Source organism: Solanum lycopersicum, chromosome 8 (genome assembly GCF_036512215.1).
Source record: "Solanum lycopersicum chromosome 8, SLM_r2.1".
In the NCBI taxonomy this organism is placed as follows: domain Eukaryota; kingdom Viridiplantae; phylum Streptophyta; class Magnoliopsida; order Solanales; family Solanaceae; genus Solanum; species Solanum lycopersicum.
In genome coordinates, this window is record NC_090807.1 from 61,860,569 (window position 1) to 61,883,657 (window position 23,089).

Sequence of the window (23,089 nt, forward strand, 5' to 3'; positions counted from 1 at the left end):
GGGTGAGAGATGGTGAAGATGAGTTTAGAAGATGGGGATGGTTGTATATTATCTTGATCTTCTTGGTTTTCCAAGTGATGTTTTCTTCAACACAAGGTAATGAATGGGGACTTGCTATGCTTGGTTTGGTTATTTACTTCTTTTTTAACTTCTTTCGTGAGTAAGTCTCAATCGGTAGACAGAGTTAAATGGTACGTACTTATGCTGGTGGATGTAGTGAGTACTCAATGGAATCATTGAACCGCGAACAAGCTGACCATGACACCATCATCGCAAAGAAAGAAAACTTTTCTAGTCAACGTAGTAGTACTAGATAGAGTTTGGTACAGTGTTTTCTGCATTTACACAAAATAACAAAAAAAAAAAAAAAGGGGTGGTAGGTGGGGTTTGCCAAAAGAGTTATGTATTCTTAGATATAAATACAAATATTGCTCTAAGGCCTTCCCATACGACTTCACCTCAGTCGAAGACCCCACCGTGGTATACGCCAATAAGACCAGCAAAGGCCTTTGTGGCATATACTATGTTGTACTCGTTTCTGCGAGACAGTCGTTACTCCATTTATGCAAGTCACTATTGTGTATTGTGTTTATGTTGGTGATTTCTTTGAAGCCGTGTCGTCCCATCATTGGATTTTTTTTTCTGTTTTTATTTGTTGTTGTTGTTGTGTGTGTTGAATCTGTTCAGTCTTGACCATAAAGCAAAGCAGCTGTGAACTTGCATCATCTTTGCTTCATGGAAAAATTGGTGTATGAATATCAAATAGTTACTGTTCATAATATTTAATATAATTTTTGTTTTTTTTTAAAAAAACAAGTTATACCAAATATTGGCTGTTCTCATAAAATGATCTTCAAAGCATTTTGTGTTTCTCTTTCCATATAATCCAGCAAATACATATTGTTATCTCAGATGACCCATTTACTACCAAAATTCATGTCCTTGATAAGAAATCATCTAACAGAGACATTAGTGTGGATATTCTAACAAAAAGATGTGACATTCCATGCTCTTGGAGAGTGCTTTGTCGTACTAGCTAGGTCACTGACATATCCTCTTCAATTCGTGTGTCTTTTCTATGTCTAGTTTGCAAAGAATCCCTTTTACCTAGCCTTTCATGAATCCACATATTCATTAGCTATTAGTACTGCATCCATAATCTATCGACCCTTAATGAACACCACTTGATGTCCATCAACAAGTTTATTCACTACGTAAGCCCACAAATAATTTTTCACAAGAAAATTTGTCTTCGTTATGGATAGTGCTTCTCTGTTCTTCCAGGTTGTCTTGAGCAGTCACTTTTCTTATTTTTTCAGGTTGTAGTAGAAAGTGACATTCAATATTCAGTTTTGTTTTCAACAATCTCAATTAGCAAAGCTAAAATGTAATCAAGTCTTGCCTTGCACCTCAAAAGAACTACACTTAGCCCTACATTTTTTCTGTGGATCCTTCAACGCGTAGGTTAATGTTCAAGGCCATCTCAAGCCACCAATTCTCAAACTTAAAATACAACTTGGATTATTTTATGGTTGTTGAAATCCTCATCCCAATCAATAGGGAACAAAAACCTGTTGAATATTTTCTTGGTGAGATATCGCGATTATTTCCCTAGTTCCACATATAATTTCCCCCAAAGAAAGGAGGATTTATTAGTTCAACATCATTAATAATCTCTAAGAATTCAAGCATTGTTGTAAATGACACTATTTCTTCTTTTCAGCTTCAAATCTTGTGTAATAAATGGGAGCAAAGATTGTTTTATGTTGTAAAAATCATCATCCCAATCAATGGAGAAATAAAAATCTGTCATTTCTTGATGGGATATCCCTAGTTTAACGTATAATTTCCCCAATAGAGAGGAGCATCTATTAGTTCAAGATCATGAATAACTCTAGCTTCAACTGCAGATCATGTGGTGTCAAATTCCCATAAACCATACAACGCCTTCACAAACAACCCGTTGTAGTTGCTGATTCCTACCATTGATCTCTTCTCCCAATCCGATATTTGGATCTATAAACCTCCTGAAAGTAGTAATTGTCAACATATCTAGTGTATTCCCACAAGTATTCATAGCTCGTCTCTTTGCTCTTCTATTATGTCTCTTAACATTTCAAAATTGAGCATGTATTCATTCCTAACCATAAAAAAGATCTCATTTCAGCTGCCTGCCGGTATAAAAATAATATCCAAAGTTGGAGCTTCAATGGAGTTCAGAAAGGGATACTTAAACTTATGGACCTCAAATCTCCCACAACCGCAATTATCTTCATTTGTTATTACGTCCTAATTTTGATCCTGACTTAATTCAAGTAGACAAAAAGATGATATAATTTCATCAAGAATATATAGGATACAGAGGTCATCCTACTCTACCTCTTATCGATGAAGAGGCAGCAAAGAACGAACCAAATCCACACAAAAATATGTACATCAACATTCGAGATTAGTAATACCTACTACATATTCTCTATTACCAGTTCAAAAAAAGGAACAAAATAGTGACGGACTTTTAGCTTGATAAGTCATATCTTTGTATTTATTATTAGTCGCTTAGTGATACCCAAGTGGTGCTGGTGAGTCCTTCAGCTGTTGTCCTTGGTAATGAATGTCCTGCAATCAAAATTGAATACATTAGTTAGATGCATTAACGCATCAATCTAAAATAAATTGAGATCATCAGCTTTTTTAGTTTCTTACAGATGCATAGTGGTTGACATCGCGATGATGAGCCTCATCAGCCCGAACAACCAAGACAACATCGCGGAGAGTGGCATCCTTAGGCAGTCGCCAGTAATCAATAGCAATAGCGGGAGCAGGAACGTTCTCAATGTTACCATTGTCCAATTCCTTGAGGAACTCGGTGTACGAATGTACAGCCTCTTCTTCCAAATATCCGACGATACGATGAGCCAATTTTGGGGAAATAAGGTATGCAGCAAAGTAAGCGTTGAAGAAGACGCCTTGCACTGCGAAAACCAGAGCACGTTCGTATACATTTGGCTTTGCAACTTCCATGAAAGTCATCAAATGCATCCTCTCGTTTTCAGCTTCTTCTAACAGAGCTTTGATCCATCCACCACTCTGTTCGAATCGCCTCAATGACTTACAATGCAACAACATACCTCCCACCATTCCAGGCACCGCCGCCACTGTCTCTAACATCATTGCTCTGCAACCATATCTCCTCTGCACCACATCAAAATTAAATCATCTCTCTATGATTTCATTCGAAATTTTCAATTCAATTTCACTATTATAAAATTCCGAAATTATGGGAAATTGCATTGAATTTTTTTTCCAGTTTCCTATATACTGGGAATTTTATTATATTACGTACCTGAAAAAATACATCAGTGGGGAAACGAAGGATCTTAACAGTCCAATAAGCAAATTTATCCAAAAACGTTACAGGCGCATGGTGTTTCGTCAAATCTATCGACATATCAGCTTCATAAGTCTCCCATGGCTAAATCAAAAAAAAAAAAATCCACCATTAATCCTACATAATATATATATCAGAAAAAAATATGTGAAAAACCTTACTAAAACTTACCCTAAAACAATTCCATTTCCATTCAGTACCATCTGGTTTAGTAGCCTTTGAAGGAGGAACCCCCCAATAACTCACCACAGATTTACCAACACCACCGTTTACAGCGGCGGTGGCGGTGGCGGTGTTCTCCACTTTTTTGTCACTACTTTCCTTCTCTTGTTGCTTATCATTCAAAGCCGCAGTACTAGCGCTCCGTGAACCCATAGCCGAAAAATGCCTAACCCACGTTACTGCCACTTTCTCCGATGGATTCGCCGGAAAACCATGCAAAAGTCCGGCAGCGACTCCACCAACAACTCCGGTCCCGGGATTATTTCGCAGAACTGTAGTTGAAAAGTAACGTGGACCCATATGACCCATGACAACTCGTGTCATCCTTGTTGCTCCACGGGTCATCATGTTTGATAACTTCCGATCAAAATCTGGAATCAAAAAAAATGTTCGCCGGAAGTTTGGAAAGAAACTTGAGGAAGAAGGCAAATAATAATATTATATATATATATTTTATTATATGTGATGGTAATAATTTCTTTAATGAAATACACTCATTTTATATAGGCTGAGATTTTTCTATTTATTTTAATTAATTTTATTATATGGTTGGTTCGTTCAAGCTTCGCGTGAACACTGTGTGGGATAGGCGGTTATGTGTATTTAATTATTATTTAATATTTATGGTTGATGATTTATTTTTTTATTTTTTTGGCATTTTCGATATTTTAGAGACGTGAGGTTAAGTAAATTCTAGACAAAAAGGAAATGACTAAAATGACCCCGGTCTAGTACCATTATTTTGACTTGAAAATCAATTATGTTGAAAATATGACTAGAAAATAGAAATTCATATCATACATCAAATGATCAGAATACCAGCAAAATACTATTTTCTATTATTCGGAACTTTTAAAATTTGAAAATTACACCAATTTTTTATATTTTACAAAACATTCATCATTTATAATTTTGGACTCACTCTTAATCATAGTTTATTCTATAAAGTTTATATAATTATATATACACATCATATTTTATATAATTTTTATTCGAATTTACTCTTTTAAAGTCATTTTTAATCAAAAGTAAATAACATTTTTTTTTATAAAAATCAATGGTATTTTGTTTTGGGTTTTTCCTTTTCTTTCATATTCATATTTCGCTATAAAATGATAATTTAAAATTGCGAATATTTTAAATGGCTTTTAGAATCTAGAAATATAAGTCGTCTTTCTATAAAATGTTGCATATTTTTCTCTAAATCTATAATGAACTTCACCAAAAAATAATTTGTCAAAAGTATTTGAAAATCTATAATCAACTATTAGCTTATTAATAAATATCATTTCCTTCACAAAGAATGATCTAGTTTGACTTGACACGGAGTTTAACAGTATAAAGAAAGACTTTTGAATCTTTTGATCCTAAATCAAAGTTTGGTCAAATATACAAAATTGTCCTTCGATCTTGTGGCCTTAAACATGTCATTTAGAAAGTTGAAATTAAAATGTACAAAAAAAAAAAGTCATTCTTTTTAAAACAAACTAAAAAGGAAAGGATATCATTCTTTTCGAAAACATATATTAGAATCATTATTATTTCTTAAAAAATGTGCTAAATCATAAACAGATAAAGTAGTGGTCAATTCAAATTGAGAAATATAAATTCCAAGGGTATTTCTGGAAATGAATGTCAAAAGTATACAGTTTCGTGTTTAATTTTTCTTTTTCATTTTGGAAGAAAGTGGGTCTTGGGGAACAAGTAAAAAGAGAGGTTTCGTGGGGAGTAAGCTGAGTTGGTCAAAAGTCATTGAATCATGCATTTGCAATTATTATAAAGCACCATTCTTAATTAATTGATTTTTTTCTTAATTAAGCCTAATTAATTAATCTTTTTTTAAATATTATTCTTTAGTTGCCAATAATAAGACAGAGTACAGGCAAGCACCCAGAAACGGCTATAATTCTGACACGTCATTGCACAAGTCACCAATAGGTTTTTTAATCAATTTTTTTAAAAAAAATAGGCCAAAGATAAAAACATTAATGAGGATATGGAGGTGAGAAGTAAAAGATAATTGCATAATATCTAGTTTTTCTTATAATATTATTATTAATTCTTCTACTTTCTTAGACTTCAATATTATTATTATGTGTTGCTTTTTTTACTTTTTTTCTCTTATTCTATTGTTTGTTGTTATTATTGATATTTTCTATTAAACTCCTTTTCCTAGTTATTTGGTATTGTTTTATTTGAGTTGTAAATTTATTTAAATAACTTATAAAGTAATAATAAGAATGTTTACACCCATCTTCTTAAATGAGATTTGCTAAATATGTTAATATATACACATAAAGAATAAAATTTAACATTAAGAATCAAAGCCAGGTCTTGATTTAATAAGGTAGATTTTTAGGTTTTTATCAATAAAATTATCGTATATTTAAAATTATCTAAGTTTAATACATATAATTTTATTAAAATTATATAGGCCACTTTTTTTTTCTCTATATGCCACTAATAAGAATGGAATCATGTTTTTTTTTTTTGGGTATGATTTTGATATACAAAATTAATTTTTTTAATAGAAATATAAAGTAGAAATTGACACATAAGATTCAATATAATCCAATCTATATTTCAATATTTTGGAGCAATTCATGAGATCGTATATTCTTTGTTACTATAATATTTTACAATTTTAAAAATAATTATATTTATATAATTTTATAATCCTCACATAATTAATAATTACATACAACGCAAAAAAACAGCTCAAGATTAATATATACAACAAATTAATGGAAAAATTCAACACTATCTATTAATTATCTATATATGAATGAATAGACAGTATTTTTTTTTTTTTTGGAGATATTGTTTTCACTTCAATGATATCCAATTGGGGCAGGGTAGCCCTTCAACTCATGCCCTTGACACTGTATATCCTGTGTAACAAAAAAAAAATTTAAATTTTTAAAAAACACAAATAGTTCTTTTTAATACTATAAAAATTCGAACGTACAAAATTAAAAGTAGAAAAATCTCACCGAAGCAAAGTGATTTAGGTCCCGATGATGTGCCTCATCGGCCCTAATAACAGTAACAACATCTTTTAGCGTTGCATCGGCCGGCAAACGCCAATAATCAATAGCAATAGCCGGTGCAGGCGAGTTCTCGAAAAGTCCCTTTTCTATATCGATCAAAAACTCTGTATACGAATTTACTGCTTCTTCTTCTAAGTAACCAACAATTCGATGAGCCAATTTTGGGGACGCTAAATAGGCAATGAAATAGGCATTGACAAATACGCCTTGAACTGCAAAGACTAATGCACGTTCGTACCATTTCGGATTTGATAATTCGATAAAGGTCATGAGATGCATCCGTTCGTTCTCTGCTTCTTCGAGGAGGGCTTTGATCCAACCACCACTGTGCTCGAATCGACGGAGGGATTTACAGTGGAGGAGCATACCACCTACCATGCCTGGCACGGCTGCAACCGTTTCTAGTAACATAGCATGACACATGTGACGTCTCTGCGAAATTAAATATACTGTTAGTGTATATAAATTAAACGTTATAATAATGTATAGGGTTATAGTAGGTAATGGTCCCTTGTGTTTTTTTGGAGTTTCAATATACTTTTCATTAATTTTGGTCTTTTAAATAAGTTCACTAAAATTGAGTATGAACAATTTTTGTTCAATCATTTAAATGAATATATATTAATTAGATTTGATAGAAACTTATGAGAGGGAAAAAGAGTTTCTGAAGGAATTTATATTTAGAGGTCTAATTTCTACAATTATACTATTTTTTTTTAGACTCCGAATTTCTAATCTTGTTTATTTATTTTTGATGTGTAATGGAATTTCTTTTATATAGCAATTGTTACAATTTTATGGGACTTTCTTAACAAATTTCTAGTTATATTTTATCCCCTGGTCGATTTTTTTAAATAACTTTAAGAGATTCTCTACGACGAGCTAGGAAATCGTACATATAACCTCATTATGAATTACGATATTTTTGAGCGTTTAAATTTTAATTTTTCATTCGTATTAATCTATAAATATTTTTGTGATATGACTTTAAATCGATTTTTTTGAAACAAAATTCCCTTTTAACACTTTGTTTGGATCATTGTTACCGATTGTTTCATAATGTATTGTATTGTATTGTACTCTATTGTACTGTATTGTATGGTAGATACAATGTTTGGCTAGACTGTATTGTATGTTGTTGTTTAATAACATTTTAATTGTTTGGTTTGATAGTACGTACTGTATTGTAATTTATAAATTTATTAAAATATCCTAATTATTCTATGGTAGGAGGTTTTAGTAGATTCAAATAATTAAGATAAAGGGTAAAATAGTATTTTAAAATATTATGTAAATATATAATTGAAAAAGGATATTAAGTAACAATGGGAACACACCAAATTGAATGTTCTATAAAATAGTGGTTTTCATTATTACTTAACAACCAAATTTTATAATACAATACAATACATTTTAAGTAATAATCCAAACAAATATTGTAAGTATAATAATGTTACTGTACAATACAGTAGATAACAATGATCCAGATATAGTGTAAATATATCTGAGATAGTTTGTTAAATTTTTTAAATGAAAACCAAAGATGCTCTTTTTTAATTTATTATTAAACAATATATGTAAAGGAGTATTTTAAACATATCGCGCCGATACCATTTTGTCATTTTCTCCAACTAGTGCGGTAAGATCACGTTGTCTTTTTTTTTTTTTAATTTAATTATTGGGATCATTATTTAGTTTAATTTAATATTGAAAAAATCTTGTTGCAATAATTTATAGTAGTAGTAAAAAATCATTTAACTAAAATTATTTTTTTTAATAATAAGAGAGTCAAGATGTTGACCTGGAAAAACAAGTAGGTGGGGTACTTTAAAGATTGGACTGTCCAATAAGCAAACTTGTCCATAAAATTGGTAGGCATATGGTGCTTCTCCACATCAATTGAAATATCAGCTGAGTACGTCTCCCATGGCTGTCAAAACCAAAAAAAAATATATATATATATATATATATATATATATATATATATATAATTAAAATTATGAGTTTAAGTTATATATAGTATCAATATAAAATATTTTTACACGATCAAGTTATCTAAAAGAGATTTAGTTATAGCCTTATAAGTAAGTCATAATTTAGAAACATACTTCCTCTGTCTCGTTTCAGAGAGAGTACAAAAATATGTCATTCTTTCTGACTAAAAAAGAAAGTCAATCATATAAAACGGAATAAAGGGAATATATTATTCGCGTACGTACCCTGAAGCTGTTCCACTTCCATGGTGTACCATCTTCCTTGGAGATTTTGGGAGGATCCACCCCCCAATAGCTAACAATTTTCTTAGCCTTGTCGCCGGCGGCGTTGGTTGCATCAGTGTGTGATGGTTGATTATGTGTTTTTTGTTCTTCTTTTGTTTTACTAGAAGTATTCATATTACTCCAATGACGAATTTGTACCATGCCTCCACGGGGCAAAAATTCGCCCCGTAATTGTCTCATAAGTAATCCAGATATTTTCATTGCTGCATTACGATTCATATTCAAATGATTGAAATTTAACAAAATAAGAAATGTTGATGATGTTTTTTTATGGTGAAAAATTGTTGGTTTATATATAGTGTTTAAGTTGAAAAAAGTGGAGGAATATGATGTAATATATGAAAGAGTATGAGAAAGTTGTTTGGAATTGACTTTTCCATAGTATTGGGAGAGTGATATTGCTTCTTGGTGGTGGCCAACTTTTATTTTACTTTGACTTTTAGTTATGGAAATTTTCATAATTTCTTGGAGGAACTAATATGAGAAGTAGGGTGGTATATCGGCCGGTTTGGTTTGGTTTTGAAGTTTATCGGGTTGGCTTATTGGTTATCGATTTGTAGAGATGCTAAATCGTTATAGAACCATTAAGATATTAGTTTATCGGTTATTGATCGTTATCGGTTCGGTTATCGATTTAATCGTTAAGATTTGACCAAAAAAAAACATTAAAAATCAATTAGAAACAAGGGGACTAACTAAATAAATCATGCACTTGAGTTCACAAGTTACATCTTGCTAAAAAACAAACACTTTTACATTGTAGAATAATCAAGTATTTGAGACAACCAAAAATAAAAGTAGGAAATTAAACTCTAAATCGAGGACTTTATATACAAAATGGTATAAATATTATTATTTAATTTACTATCGGGTTATCTGTTAACCCGTTAAGAAAAAACTTTAAACAGTTGAGAACCGATAACCAGATAACAAAAAAATCAAAATCGTCATCAAAATCACTAAACCAATAACCCAATAATATAAACCAATAACTTTTTTATCAGTTCGCTTATCAATTTCGATTCGATTTTGAACAGCCCTAATGAGAAGATACCAAGAAATATTATTTAGGAAATTTTCGCTTTTCTCATTTAGTTTGAATGGCTTTTAATTTTTGACTTAAAGTTATAAATTTTATTTTATGTATCTATTTTTATTATTTTAGCTTAAAATTAATCATTTTTATTTATTTATCCACCTTTTTGTAAATGTTTAAAAAATATTTTGACTACTTGTAATAATCCAATCCAAATAGACTCTAAGTTCCTTAAATATCATAAATTTCTATTTTAGTCTTTATAATATTTCGCTAAGCATTTATAACTTTCAAAAAAAGATATCAAAATCACATGTTATAATTATATAACAATAATTGAGGGTACGAAAAACACTATTCTTCCAATATATTATGGTTAATTGTATTAGATTTTTCTTCAAATAAACAGTTCTTTATTGTCATCTTTGTTTTTTTATTGTCAATTTTGATTAAGTGGATTGACTTTAGCAAAATGACTCGTAAAATATATTTATTTAAGCTTAAAAATGTTCCTTATTTTAAAATCTAGAATGCTGCTTAACACGATTGAAAAGCTTTTGAACGATTATATTTTGACCAAAAAAGACTAAATACATTTAACAATAATTTTTGAAAATCAAATGTCAACTTCAAACTATTCAAAAAAATCAACTTCTTTCTTCTTTTTTCACTCGACTATATTAAAGTCTTGATTAAATACAGATTATGCATTGCTGGGCATCAAATTTAATTACTTGAAAATTACAAGATTCTTCAAATATATAGATTATATACTCCCTTATATATTTCTTTTTACTTGTTCAATTTTGATTTTTTACTTATCTTTTGTACTTGTCATTTTTGACTAATCAAGAAAAAAAATATCTTTTTACCAGTTATAGATTCGATTTATTTGGAGAGTTAATGTTTTTGAAAAAGGTAGAATATCTTTAATGAGTAAATTGACTTGAAATTCTATCTATTTAATTATAAAAATAAAATGATAAATTCACTATGTTAATTATTATTTTCTTAATAAATGTGCTCAGTCAAAATTGGACAAGTAAATAGAAATGGAGAAAGTAAGTAAAAACTTACAATGTTTACATCAAATAAATTGATACATAATAGTATGTATTTAAATATACATAGCTATACTTTATCATAGTTTTTTGAGAAAAGAGTCAAACCCGTTAATCTATTCCTGGATTTTCAACTACATACTCATACATTGCGGGGTACTTAATACTCCTCAAAACATTTTAAAAATGAAATATATAGCCTCCTAAAAGGTCACACTCAGATTTTTGTTAGAGAGTGAACACACTTGCCTGCCACGTCATATATATTAATTTTTAATAAAAAATTTATGATGTCTTTCTTTGTTTTATTTTTCTTTTATATTTTTTTCTTTCTATTTCCAGCTATTTTCTTCTTTTCTTTTTCTTTTTCCGTTTTTTGCCATTGAAGAGAAAATTTCTAAGTTTTTTATTTATGCTAGTTTTAAACTTACCTTTATGGAATGTACAGTTATGAAATTTCAAGTTTTATTGTTAAAAGGTAAAGTTATAAATATTTGATAATCTTTCATTTTTTGCAATTGAATAATCTTTTTCCCACCATTTTCATCTTCTTGCAAACATCAAAAGTTTTTCAATTTGAAAGGTAAAATTTAGTAAAAATTTTAGTTCTAACTGTTTCATCTACTATTTGATTGATACTCAAGTTATTTTCATGGATGAATTTGTTGAATTCTTCAAATTGAGGTAATGGATACATAACAATGGATCTTTTCATTTCTATTTTCAAAATCACACATGGGTTTCGTTGACAATCCAAAATTCTTTCTGAACTTGAATTTAAATTATTAAACTAAGCACAAAAAAATCAAGATAAGAATTTGCTAATCCATTTGGCCATGTGGTTAGACATGATGATTATAAATTTTAATAATATTAATAAGGAATTGATTTTCAAAAAATTTCAATTTCGTGCACAAATTGAAAACAAATTCTAGAATCAAGAAGAATAATGAAATTCCATGGTGGATCCAAATTTAGAGAAGGTGAGTGATACGAGAGATTTAGTTTATGTTGTTGTGAAGAAGAAAGGAAATAAATAAGAAAAAAGAATAATTAGAAATACACATATTTATGAAAAGAAAGTTTTAAAAATAAAATTTATTATTTGTTTTGGTCCTCACTCTCTTTAAGAGAGTGAGATATATTCACTGTTTCTACATAATCATTTAGAGAGTAAATTTATATCAGTTTTAAACAGTTCAAGAGGGTAATAACCGTGAAATTGGAGTGTCTAGTTGAAATTTCAGGTATAGTTTAGAAGGACTTTACACCATTTTCTCTAAATTTTTTAAAAATTATTTAACTACGATAAATTATATCTTGATTAAAAAACAGTACGGTAAGTATTCACCAAGATGATGAGATGGTAAATGTTGAGTTTATGACTTTATGAGTGTGAAAAAAAATATAGAAGCGAAATTAGAATAGTAATTATTTTCAAGTATATTCTTATATAAATAATAAAGTTTAACTATTCTTTTGTAATATTATTTAATACTAAAAGAACATCTAATAAATTAATAGAGATAATTTAGTATTTCTCCATCTCAATTATATAATTTGACTAGATATAAAATTTAAGTAATATGAAAAGACGGTGCAATATTTCAAAACTACACATATTCATAAATAAATTTTTAAATAAAGGAGTACATCTTAAAAATTTTTTTGTCAAATATATACGACCCATTGTGACTGAAATGTTAATGTATAATTAAATATTTGTGGATAATAAATTTATGTGTCATTCTTTTTTAAAGTAATTATAAAAGAAAAGTATGAGATATATTTTTATTATTTTTTCACGATAGACACAAAATGCAGTAAAACCACATATTTATTTTGGAGCGGAGACTGGACAGACTCTTCGGGAGAAACTACGTAATAAAATTTATTTTACTAATCATATATATTATTTTAGGAGAAAATTTACATAATTAAATATACTTCACTAATAAATATTATTATATTCATATTTTTAAAATATTATGTATGATTCGCATGTATCTGAAATATTAGATACATAAGAAAATATCTATTGAGATCTATTATATATTAAAAATACATATAAATTCACTTGAATACAATTTATCTAAAACAAACTTAACTTATATATTCTAAGGTACATGTATTTGGACGTATATAAACATACCTAAATCTAATAAAATTTGAGTGTATGTAAGTTATTAATTCTCTTAATTATTTTGATGGGGTATTTGATTTTGGACCATAGAGTTTAATTTTGACACGGAAGAATATAGGAGAATATATCCTAAGGTGATATTCACACGTATATGTGGGCCTTGCATAGTCCAAAAAATCCTTTGGAGGCACGTCAAGTTTTGAGAAGAAAAAAAAACGAAAAATGACAAAAATTTCATTTTTAATTTTTTTATTATTAATATTATTCTTTTATAAATTTTTAAATTTTTATATTTTTATGCATCAGATTAATGTATCAATGCATTAAATTAATATTTTCGTGTATCAGATTAATGTATCGTGAATGAAATGTACATTATATTAGTGTATCATGTATAAAATATAATGTATCTTACTTAATAATTAATATATCTCGTGTATCAAATTAATGTATCAACACTTATATTATTGTATCAGTTTGAGGAATTTCTGTAATTATAAAATTATAAGGGACAAATAATAATTTTACCTTAAAAATATTTGATTTCTGTCATTTTCCCAAAATATAAATCATAAATAGTCATTTTCAAGTCTTCATAATTATATAAGAAAAAATTACAAATTATTATTTTTCAATTTTTCACTAACGCGTATTTTTTAAATGAAAGTATGTTGGGACTTTTTTTTTCCTTGGAAAATTCGTATGTTTGAACCATTATTTGATTGCATTCAAAAAAAAAAAAAGGAATAATTAAAAAAATTAAAATTTAGTTGTTGTATGTGGACATATATATTGGTTATAAATAAAGTTAGCAGAAGGTTCTAAACATTTGAGTGAATGAAGAGAAGAAAAGGAATAGACCAATATTTGCATATATATACTGAAGTTCAATATTATAGATATTAAAATAAGATTTGTTTTATTTAACAAGTGTATCGAAGAGAAAAATTTCACTGACGATATATGTTAATCACGAATTTCACATTTTTTAAATGCAGTCAACTATATATCATTGTTTGTATTTCTAAATCATCAAATTCTTAGTTGAAAATTGGGATGACAATAGGGTGGGGTGGAGTGGATTGCACGTATATCTGATTTTATGATGGTTCAAATTTGATTTTAACTTTTAACACGTTATTTGCTCGGTTTCAAAAAGGAAAATCTAGTTTGACTTGGAACGAAATATAAGAAAAAAAAAGACTTTTTAATCTATCATTCTAAATTAAAGTAATGTACCAAAATGCTCTTTAATCTTGTAATCTTAAACATGTTATGTGGAAAGTTAAAGTTAAAGTGTTGCCAAAAAAAAAGGGTCATTGTTTTCGAAACAAACTAAAAAGAAAATAGGGACATTCTTTTTAAAATGGGAGGGAATATAACAATGATAAAACATTATTTATTAAGATAATTTCTTTAAAGCTACTAAAATATTTAAGATAATAAATGAAAATACTTCATTAAAAAACGATTTCTTACATGTATCCTAATTGACCTCAAAAAATAAAATTTTAAGTCATTATTTATTAAATTAATATAAGTTTATGAAAAAATGAATTTATTTTAGTATCAAATTTAAATAAGAAAAGAAAATATTATAAAAATTATGCAGGGAGAAGCAAAGTGGGACGGATTAATAAAGAAATTTGTCACGCTGGATTAGGGATGTCAAAATGAACCCAAACATAGGTAACCCGTCCAACTCGCCCAAAATTTTAAGGATTGACTTAAAATAATTTAAATTAGGTTTAATCTCAACACATTCAAGGATTACTCATTTAAAGGGAATCCTCAAATAAGCCTAATTCAATCTCCAATTTCGACCCGCTTTAAAACTTTTTATTAAGATATCATCCTATATGTAAGGTATGAATTATTATCTATTTAACAACTTTTAAGATTTATCTATCCATTTGTTACTTTTTTTTATAAAAAAATTCTCGAGCTAAATTTTAAATTGTGATTATAAAAGTTGAATATCAATATGTTGAATTTTTTTAGATTAATCCGGTCAAATTAGGTGAGTCAAGATCCAACCCGTTTTTAGCCCATTTGAGCCCAGAGTAAACTTGAATTGGTCAAGACCCAACCCGACTTCTATTTCAACCCATTTTAATAAGGGCAACTTTCACATATAACAAACAAAAAATTCATATTTGTATGCTATAACAAACTTTGCGTAATTGCGCTCCATAGCAAACATAAAACTGTATAATTTGCTATACATATACAATTGTGTAATTCGCTGACCTAAATTGTATAATTCGCTGGCCTATTTCGCTGCAATTGTATAATTTGTTTTGCATATAGTTGAATTGAATTAAAATGTATGTATATTGCATAATTATAAGTGTATAGCAAGAAGATATATGTTTTTCTCGCTTTATACAAAAACAGAAACACAATATATACACTTCTGTTGTATAAAGCTAGAGAAAATTGTATTACACTAAAATTGTTAATTCGCAATTGTATAATTCGTTGGCCTTTTCTCTGCAATATTTGAAGTAAAATGTTTGTAAATTGTATAATTAAGTGTATAACACGAAGATATACATTTTTGCATGTGTATATACAATTTTCTCTTGCTTTATACAAAACAGAAACAGAATTATACACTTCTGTGTATAAAGCGAGAGAGGCGAGCGAGAATGGAGAGTGGCGAGCGAGATTTTTGGGTGAGAGACGCTGGCAAATTTTAGCTAATGTTTGCTATGGAGCACAAATAAATCAAACCCTGGCTATTCCATTTAATTTAGCTTATTAGTTTGCTATTATATATAATTTTCCCTTTTAATAACCCAAATCACCCATTTGATACCCCTACGCTAGGCAAATCAAAAGTTTGAGGGTTAAGCTCAATCACCTCATACCCAACCTGCTCCTAATAAGCATCTCTTAAATCAGGAATGTGTCTTAATTTTACTTAATTACTTTGTTAATGCAAAACTTGATTATTATTATTTTTTTAAAAATGATTTTGCTTAGGTAGGCAATTGCAAATATTATTTTTAAATTTGTTTTTTTAAAGGCAATTGTGAATATTCAAACATACTAATCAACATCCCTCAAAAAGGAAATAACATCTAAGAAATCCGTCTTATTCACTATCATGATGATGGTGTGATATCGTGCATTTTAATATTAAAAACAAAAATATTAGAAAAAATGATAGAAATCGTATCTCTAAATATTTTTATTATCATTATCACTTAATAGTTTTACAAATTTCTAAAATTTCTAATTTTCACACATGAAATTAATGTATCAGCGCATCAAATGAATGTATCTCGCACATCAAATTAATCTATCTCACGCATCAAATTAGTGTATCATGTATAAAATTTACATCAGATTAGTGTATCATGTATAAAATGTAATATCTTACTTAACGATTATGTATCTCGCACATCAAATTAATGTATCAGTTTGTAGGATTTCTATAATTATAAACTTTTAAAGGACAAATGATAATTTTACCTTAAAAGTATGTGATTTCTATCATTTATCCAAAATATTAAGTGCATCATAGTGAGTACGTTTAAGGTGGAGAAAACGATATCATATATATGATTTTTATAACTCATATAATCATAATGACATGTTCTTATTATTTCTTACTAATTGTTTTACAAATGACGATCCACATTCATGACATTTATTTGTAAAAGAAATCTTACGTACATTTATACGAGATCATCTCCAACCCATCTTTACTTTACTCTTCATTCATTATATTTGGACAGTAAAATAGACAACAGACACTCTAACATATCTTCAAATCACGCTCTATTCTCTATTCACTTTTTTAGCATTTTATTATTATTCTATTACTTTCTAATTAACATATTATTTACATATAATTTCATTAATTAAATCTCTAATATTCATATTTCTTTTAATGTAATATAATATTTTAAAAAATATTTTTAAATATATACTACTTTAATTTCAAACTAATAAATTTTAATTTTTCTTTTTTAATTTTCATCAATAATAAAATTTATTAATTTTCATTATAAAGAATACACAAAAATAAAATGGCAAGATGAAAAATTTAATTTAAAAATACAATACATGATATGATAATTTAAATACAAGATAACAATACAATACATAAATAATACAAGATAACAATACAATACATTACTTAATATAATAATTTAAATACAAGATAAAATATAATACATAACATAATAATCCGGTTGGTCTGTTCCAGATCTAGCACTATTCGGAAAAAAAATACCATACGATTTTGAGAATTATTGCGATCGTGGTCGTGATTGCGTTTGTGACTGCGGTTGTGATTGTAGATTTCTTTTTCAAGTATTCCTTGTTGTTCTCGTTGCAGGTAGTCACAAATATTTGTACAAAAATGCTCATTTTAATCTCTGTAATGCATTAATAGAGCATTTACAGGAGCAACATAGTGATTTTTAAAATTGAGTGTTTATATAATTGTATGTCACTTTTATTTGAATATGTCCCCTAATTTATGTATTACATTATATTTTCTTGTAATTTATGTTATTTAAAAATTTAAAATAAAATACAATCTTATATCATATTAAAAACTATATAAAGTAATTATATGAGAAAAAAGAAATAAAGAATTTATATTATGAAATAAGAAAATAAGAATGAAATAAAAATAATAATATAATATTGAGGAGAGAAAAAAAGATTTCGTTTTAGAGAGTAAATAGAGAATTGGGTTGGAGTTGATTGTTCGAAAAAATAGAGAACTCTATTTTGAGAGTTAAATAGAGGATTGAGTTGAAGATGCCGTAAAGAATGTATATATTTCTTTATTGTGTTGTAAAAAAAAATGAGAACAAAGTGAGAAGTATTATTGTGTTATCTTGAGGTTAGTGTGTGAAAGAGATAACTGAAATAAGGAAAAATATTTTTTTGGTATATTACTTTTGCATTCTTCAACTAATTCAACTTGTTTGAGTTATATGACGTTGTTGGGTTATTGTATCCTAAAAGGGACAAGTTAAGAGTTATACTATTGAATTGATATAGATGTATAATATACCACAATGATCTTGAATATCTTTAAAGAGGGTGAGATATACACACCTCAACCTAAAATTTATTTATTCATTATTGTTTATTTTATTTTAACTATGGTTTATGACAATTTATGGTATATACATCAACATGATAATCACAACATATTTAACACATTTCAATACAAGTGGCTTCGATGGAGGAAACTATGCGAAAAATCAGGTTTATATAATTGGAATATGCAAAGAGTAGGTACATGAATGCCTTAGTCATTAAAAAAAAAAAAGTTTAGCGACAGATATTGACGACGAACAATATTCCATCACTATATAACGATGAATTTACGACGGAATAACCATTTTGCTCCAAAATGAACAAATGATTTTTTGATTTATAATATAGCAATCGATTTGCAATGGAATATTTAATCGGTCGCTAAAGATTAGCATGAAAATTTGTCGCTTAATTTTCCCTACGGATTAGTAACAAAATAGTGGTGACAAATTTAATTAATATTGGCGACGAAATTATTGACGAAAAAAAGGTTGCTAAACTATTAAATATAATTTTTCATATATATATAAATATATATATATATATATATATATATATATATATATAATTGCAAATATAACTTTGTTATGTTTCTAACTATTTACATAACCGATTAACCAAACTGAAAAATTCAAATCAAAAAGAGAAAAACCGAATCAAACCAAATTTATTTTGGTTCGGATTGAATTATACTTCTTCAAAATCAAAAACCGAAAATCCAAACCGAATAGTATAAAACCGAACCGTAAAAACGAATGCACACCCCTACGGATAGCAATGGCGAGCTCCTACAAGTGCGCAAAAATTACAAGCGAACCTCCATTGGTAGCAACAACTCCAATTGGTGAGCAACCAAGCGACCAGGCAGTCTCCATCCACAACATTTGCAGTCTGCTGAGAGTCCGATTTTTGAACCCCCCACTCTTTCCTTCTTACTGTTTTTATGGTGTTTAAAAAATTAGAACTTTGGACTGATTCTTGATGTGAAATTTCTATAGAGCAGCTGCAACATTGATGCAGAAAGTATGTGGGAACTCAATAGCTTTCTCACAAATTACAACAAGAGCAAGAGTAATGCTATATTGAGCTTCTTTCAGCTTTTTTAGTTATCTAGTGTGGATTGGAGATAAGCGTTATGAGTTTTCACACTTCATTTTGTAGAATTCGGATTAAAAATTGTTGTTGCATTGAGTAGAAGTCTTTAGTCTTAATTAGCTATATATTATATCGTGCTTCATTTTGCTTTTTGAACAGGTAAAATGCACACAAGTAGTTATGTTTAAGGTGGGAGAGAGGCAACATAATGTAAGCAGGATCATCCTCTACTGGTAATAAATTATAACAATTCATTCAATTAGGGTTCATTAATCACTCTGTTGCTAATACCCTCCGTCGGCGAATATATTATTTGATTATTTGTGTTTGCAGATTCTTATAGCGACAATTCCTCTTGATGTGAGAATATTTGACGCAAGTGGATGCTCATTAACTAATATTACTTTCTTTATATATAATTGGTTGTATATATAGTGATCTGACAACTTGTTTATTTTAGTGAATATTTGTTAATTATAGTGAACTCAATCTGTTATTTCCAATTTTAACATATATGAACAAGGACTTGATTAGACCATTTCCAGAAATATTTTCGTTATACGAGTGACTATCTTTAACATTTAGTTCTTCCACCAGTCTCTCAAGTGTTCTTTACTTGCTTTATTTGTAGAAATTACATTTCAGATGTCATGAAATGTGTTACTTAGATGACACTAGGAGTCAAAACATCAGTTCTGAAATGTATATCCTACAAATTAAGCAAGTAAAGAATACTTTAGAGACTGATGAATGAATTGAATGTTAAAGATAGCCACTCGTATTATGAAAATATTTCTGGAAATGGCCTGATCAAGCCCTTGGCTTTTCATATTTGTTAAAATTAGAAATAATAGATTGAATTCACGATAATTAACAAATATTCACAAAAATAAACAAGTTATCATATCGTTATATTCACAACTAATTATATATTTTTTAAAAAAGTAATATTAGCTAATGCTCATCCACTTACATAAGATTTCCTCACATCAAGAGGAACTGTCGCTATCAGAATCTACAAACATAAATAATCAAATAATTCATTCTTGGATGAAGAGTATTAGCAACAAAATGATGAATGAACCCTAATTGAATGAATCATTGTAATTTATTACCACTAGATGATGATCATGCTTGCATTATGTGTCTCTCCCCCACCTTAAACATGAGTACTTGTATGCATTTACATATTTATAAAGCAAAGAGCCACAAGAGAATATATATTACATTATGTATATACAATAAAGACGATCGAATTCTTTTAATGCATCAACAATCTTTGAACCCGAACTCTACAAAATGAAGTGAAACAAAGAAATGCTCATCTCCAATCTACACAAAATAACTTAAAAAGCTGAAAGAAACTCAATGTAGCTTTACTCTTGCTCTTGTTGTAATTTATGACAAAGTTTTAAGCTCCCACATAGTTTCTGCATCAATGCTGCAGTTGCTTTGTAGAAATTTCACATCAAGAATCAATTCAAAGTTCTAATTTTTTAAACACCATAAAACATTAAGAAGGAAAGACGGTTGGGGGAGGGGTTCAAACCTGAGACTCTCAGTAGACTGCAAAATGTTGCGGACAAAAATTGCCTGGTCGCTTGGTTGCTCGCCGATTGAAATTGGTGGTCTTAGCGCGCTTGTTGAAGCTCATCATTTTTATCCAGCTGCTGGTTCTGCAGCTGCTGCTGGATGACGTTGTTTGTTGTTTGTTCTTCGGGTTGCACTGTCTGTAAAGAAAAATAGAGAGGAGGGCAAAAGAGATCTGGGCGACGGATTTTGAGAGGAGAGGAGAAGAGAATGAAGAAAATTGAGGGTTAGGGATCTTTTGTAAAAAATAGGAAACTCTTAGCAGACTGAAAATGTTGCGGACGGAGACCGTCTAGTCGCTTGGTTGCTCGCCGATTGGGGCTGCCATCGATGGAGGTTCACTGATGGTCTTCACGCGCCTGTTCGAGCTCCCCATTTCTTTCCGGCTGCTGGTTTTGCGGCTACTGCTTGACGAAATTGTTTGTTGCTCATTTTTAGGGTTGCACTGATCGGAAAGAAGGATGGAGAGAAGGGCAAAAAGGATCCGGGCGGCTGATTCGGAGAGGAGGGCAAAAGGGATCTGGGCGGCGGATTTGGAGAGGAGAGGAGAGGAGAGGAGAGGAGGAGAATGAAGAAAATTGAGGGTTTGGGGTCTTTTATATAAAAATAGGAAAGCAAGGTCTAAATCAGGACTATTCGTTCAAATTTGGATAAGTGGATGAGATTGACTCTTAAAGTTTGATGAATCGTGATGGATAAACGAGACTGAATGAGAGTAATTTAAATCAGAATTGGAGTTTTCAACGAATTAGTAACGGATTCTAGAACCCGTCGCTTTCAAATAAAAATATATTTTAGTAAAAAGTTATATTGATGGATATTTTCGTTACTATATAATATAATTTTCATAAATATATATTTAATAGTTTAGCAACTTTTTTTCCGTCACTAATTCTGTCGCCCAATATTAATAAAATTTGTCATTACTATTTTGTTACTCAATTCGTAGGAAAAATTAGGAGCCAAATTTTTACGCTAATATTAGCAACAAATTAAATATTCTGTTGCAAATCGGTTGTTATATTATAAATTAAAAATTATTTGTTCATTTTGCAACAAATGATTATTCCGTCGTAAATTCATCGTTATGTATTGATGGAATATTGCTCGTTGCTACTATCCGTCGCTAAACATTATTTTTTTAATTAGTAGTGTAGATAGAAAATTATATATGGATTAGAGGACAAGAAATACATAGAATGTTAATGGGGTGTTCTGTAACTTATCCTTTCGTAATAGTGTTGATAGTATTACTCTTGTTATTCTATTCTGTTGCTATTTATTATTTTGTGTACTCTAATTATTGTCATATTTTGTTGAAGTAATTGTTCCTTTTAACATAGGATTGTCATACGTCTCTAGTATTTTATTATTTCTTCTTTTCTTTTTTTTAGGTCGAAATGTTTTTGATATTTTATTTTTTTTGAGTTAATAATCTATCGGACAATGGAAATGACCTCTTTACTTTTCGAGGTAAGTGTAAGATATGTGTAGTCCACTATCCTCCTCAAAGCTTTTTTATAAAGCAAAACACATAAACGGCCCCTAGAAATTGTCAAGATTTTCCGTATAGACACTTTAACAAGAGCTCCTTCCTATTGAACACTTAAACCACTCAAAAAGTGTACCTATCAAACACACTTGGCTGACCTGTCACCTATCGTTTGAGGCACGCCTTTTGAGCACGTGAAGTGAAAAAAAACTAATGTGTTTGATTGACACACTTAACGATCCAAATCTTCCCCTTTTATTTATCCAACCCTAGATTCCCCCCCCCCCCCCCTCCCCCCTTTTTTTTTCTCATCTCTTTCTTTTCCACATCTCATCATTGTTGCTGAAAATCAAAAAAAATTCTTCATTCATCTTCTTCACAGCGAAAGAAATGTCCAATTTGTCGATTTCAACTTCTTCAAATGTCCTACCTTTCTTGAATCAGTCGTAGAACATGTCTTATTCACCACTTGAAAATGTCTTCTTCCTTCACTCTTTAAAGTTAAAATCAAAGTGGTTTTATTAAAACAACATCAATCCATATGGTTGAATTAAAAAAAAAACATGATTACACAAAACCCATAAACAAAGTTGCTAAAAATAACTAAATACGGAGTTGTACCTTTTTGATTTCTTGGTAATTTCAAGTTTTAATCATATTTGT

At 29.2% G+C, this 23,089-nt stretch overlaps 2 protein-coding genes and 1 long non-coding RNA gene across 3 annotated transcripts; all 3 read right to left on the reverse strand.

The window, feature by feature from the left end:
• Positions 1 to 2,316: 2,316 nt before the first annotated feature.
• AOX1a (alternative oxidase 1a) lies at positions 2,317 to 4,185 on the reverse strand. The gene is made up of 4 exons (NM_001247188.2): positions 3,560 to 4,185; positions 3,344 to 3,472; positions 2,704 to 3,192; positions 2,317 to 2,616 (listed from the first exon to the last, which is right to left on the reverse strand). The coding sequence occupies exons 1-4, from the start codon at positions 3,956 to 3,958 to the stop codon at positions 2,557 to 2,559; spliced, it is 1,077 nt and encodes a 358-aa protein (NP_001234117.2). The 5' UTR covers positions 3,959 to 4,185; the 3' UTR covers positions 2,317 to 2,556.
• A 2,256-nt stretch (positions 4,186 to 6,441) lies between these two features.
• On the reverse strand, positions 6,442 to 9,187 carry LOC543825 (alternative oxidase 1b). Its single transcript, NM_001247191.1, has 4 exons — positions 8,880 to 9,187; positions 8,462 to 8,590; positions 6,604 to 7,092; positions 6,442 to 6,501 (listed from the first exon to the last, which is right to left on the reverse strand). The coding sequence occupies exons 1-4, from the start codon at positions 9,156 to 9,158 to the stop codon at positions 6,442 to 6,444; spliced, it is 957 nt and encodes a 318-aa protein (NP_001234120.1). The 5' UTR covers positions 9,159 to 9,187.
• Positions 9,188 to 20,534: 11,347 nt separating this feature from the next.
• On the reverse strand, positions 20,535 to 21,576 carry LOC101249288 (uncharacterized). The gene is made up of 2 exons (XR_183045.5): positions 20,894 to 21,576; positions 20,535 to 20,785 (listed from the first exon to the last, which is right to left on the reverse strand). It is a non-coding gene; the product is annotated as an uncharacterized lncRNA (long non-coding RNA).
• Between the last annotated feature and the right edge of the window lie 1,513 nt (positions 21,577 to 23,089).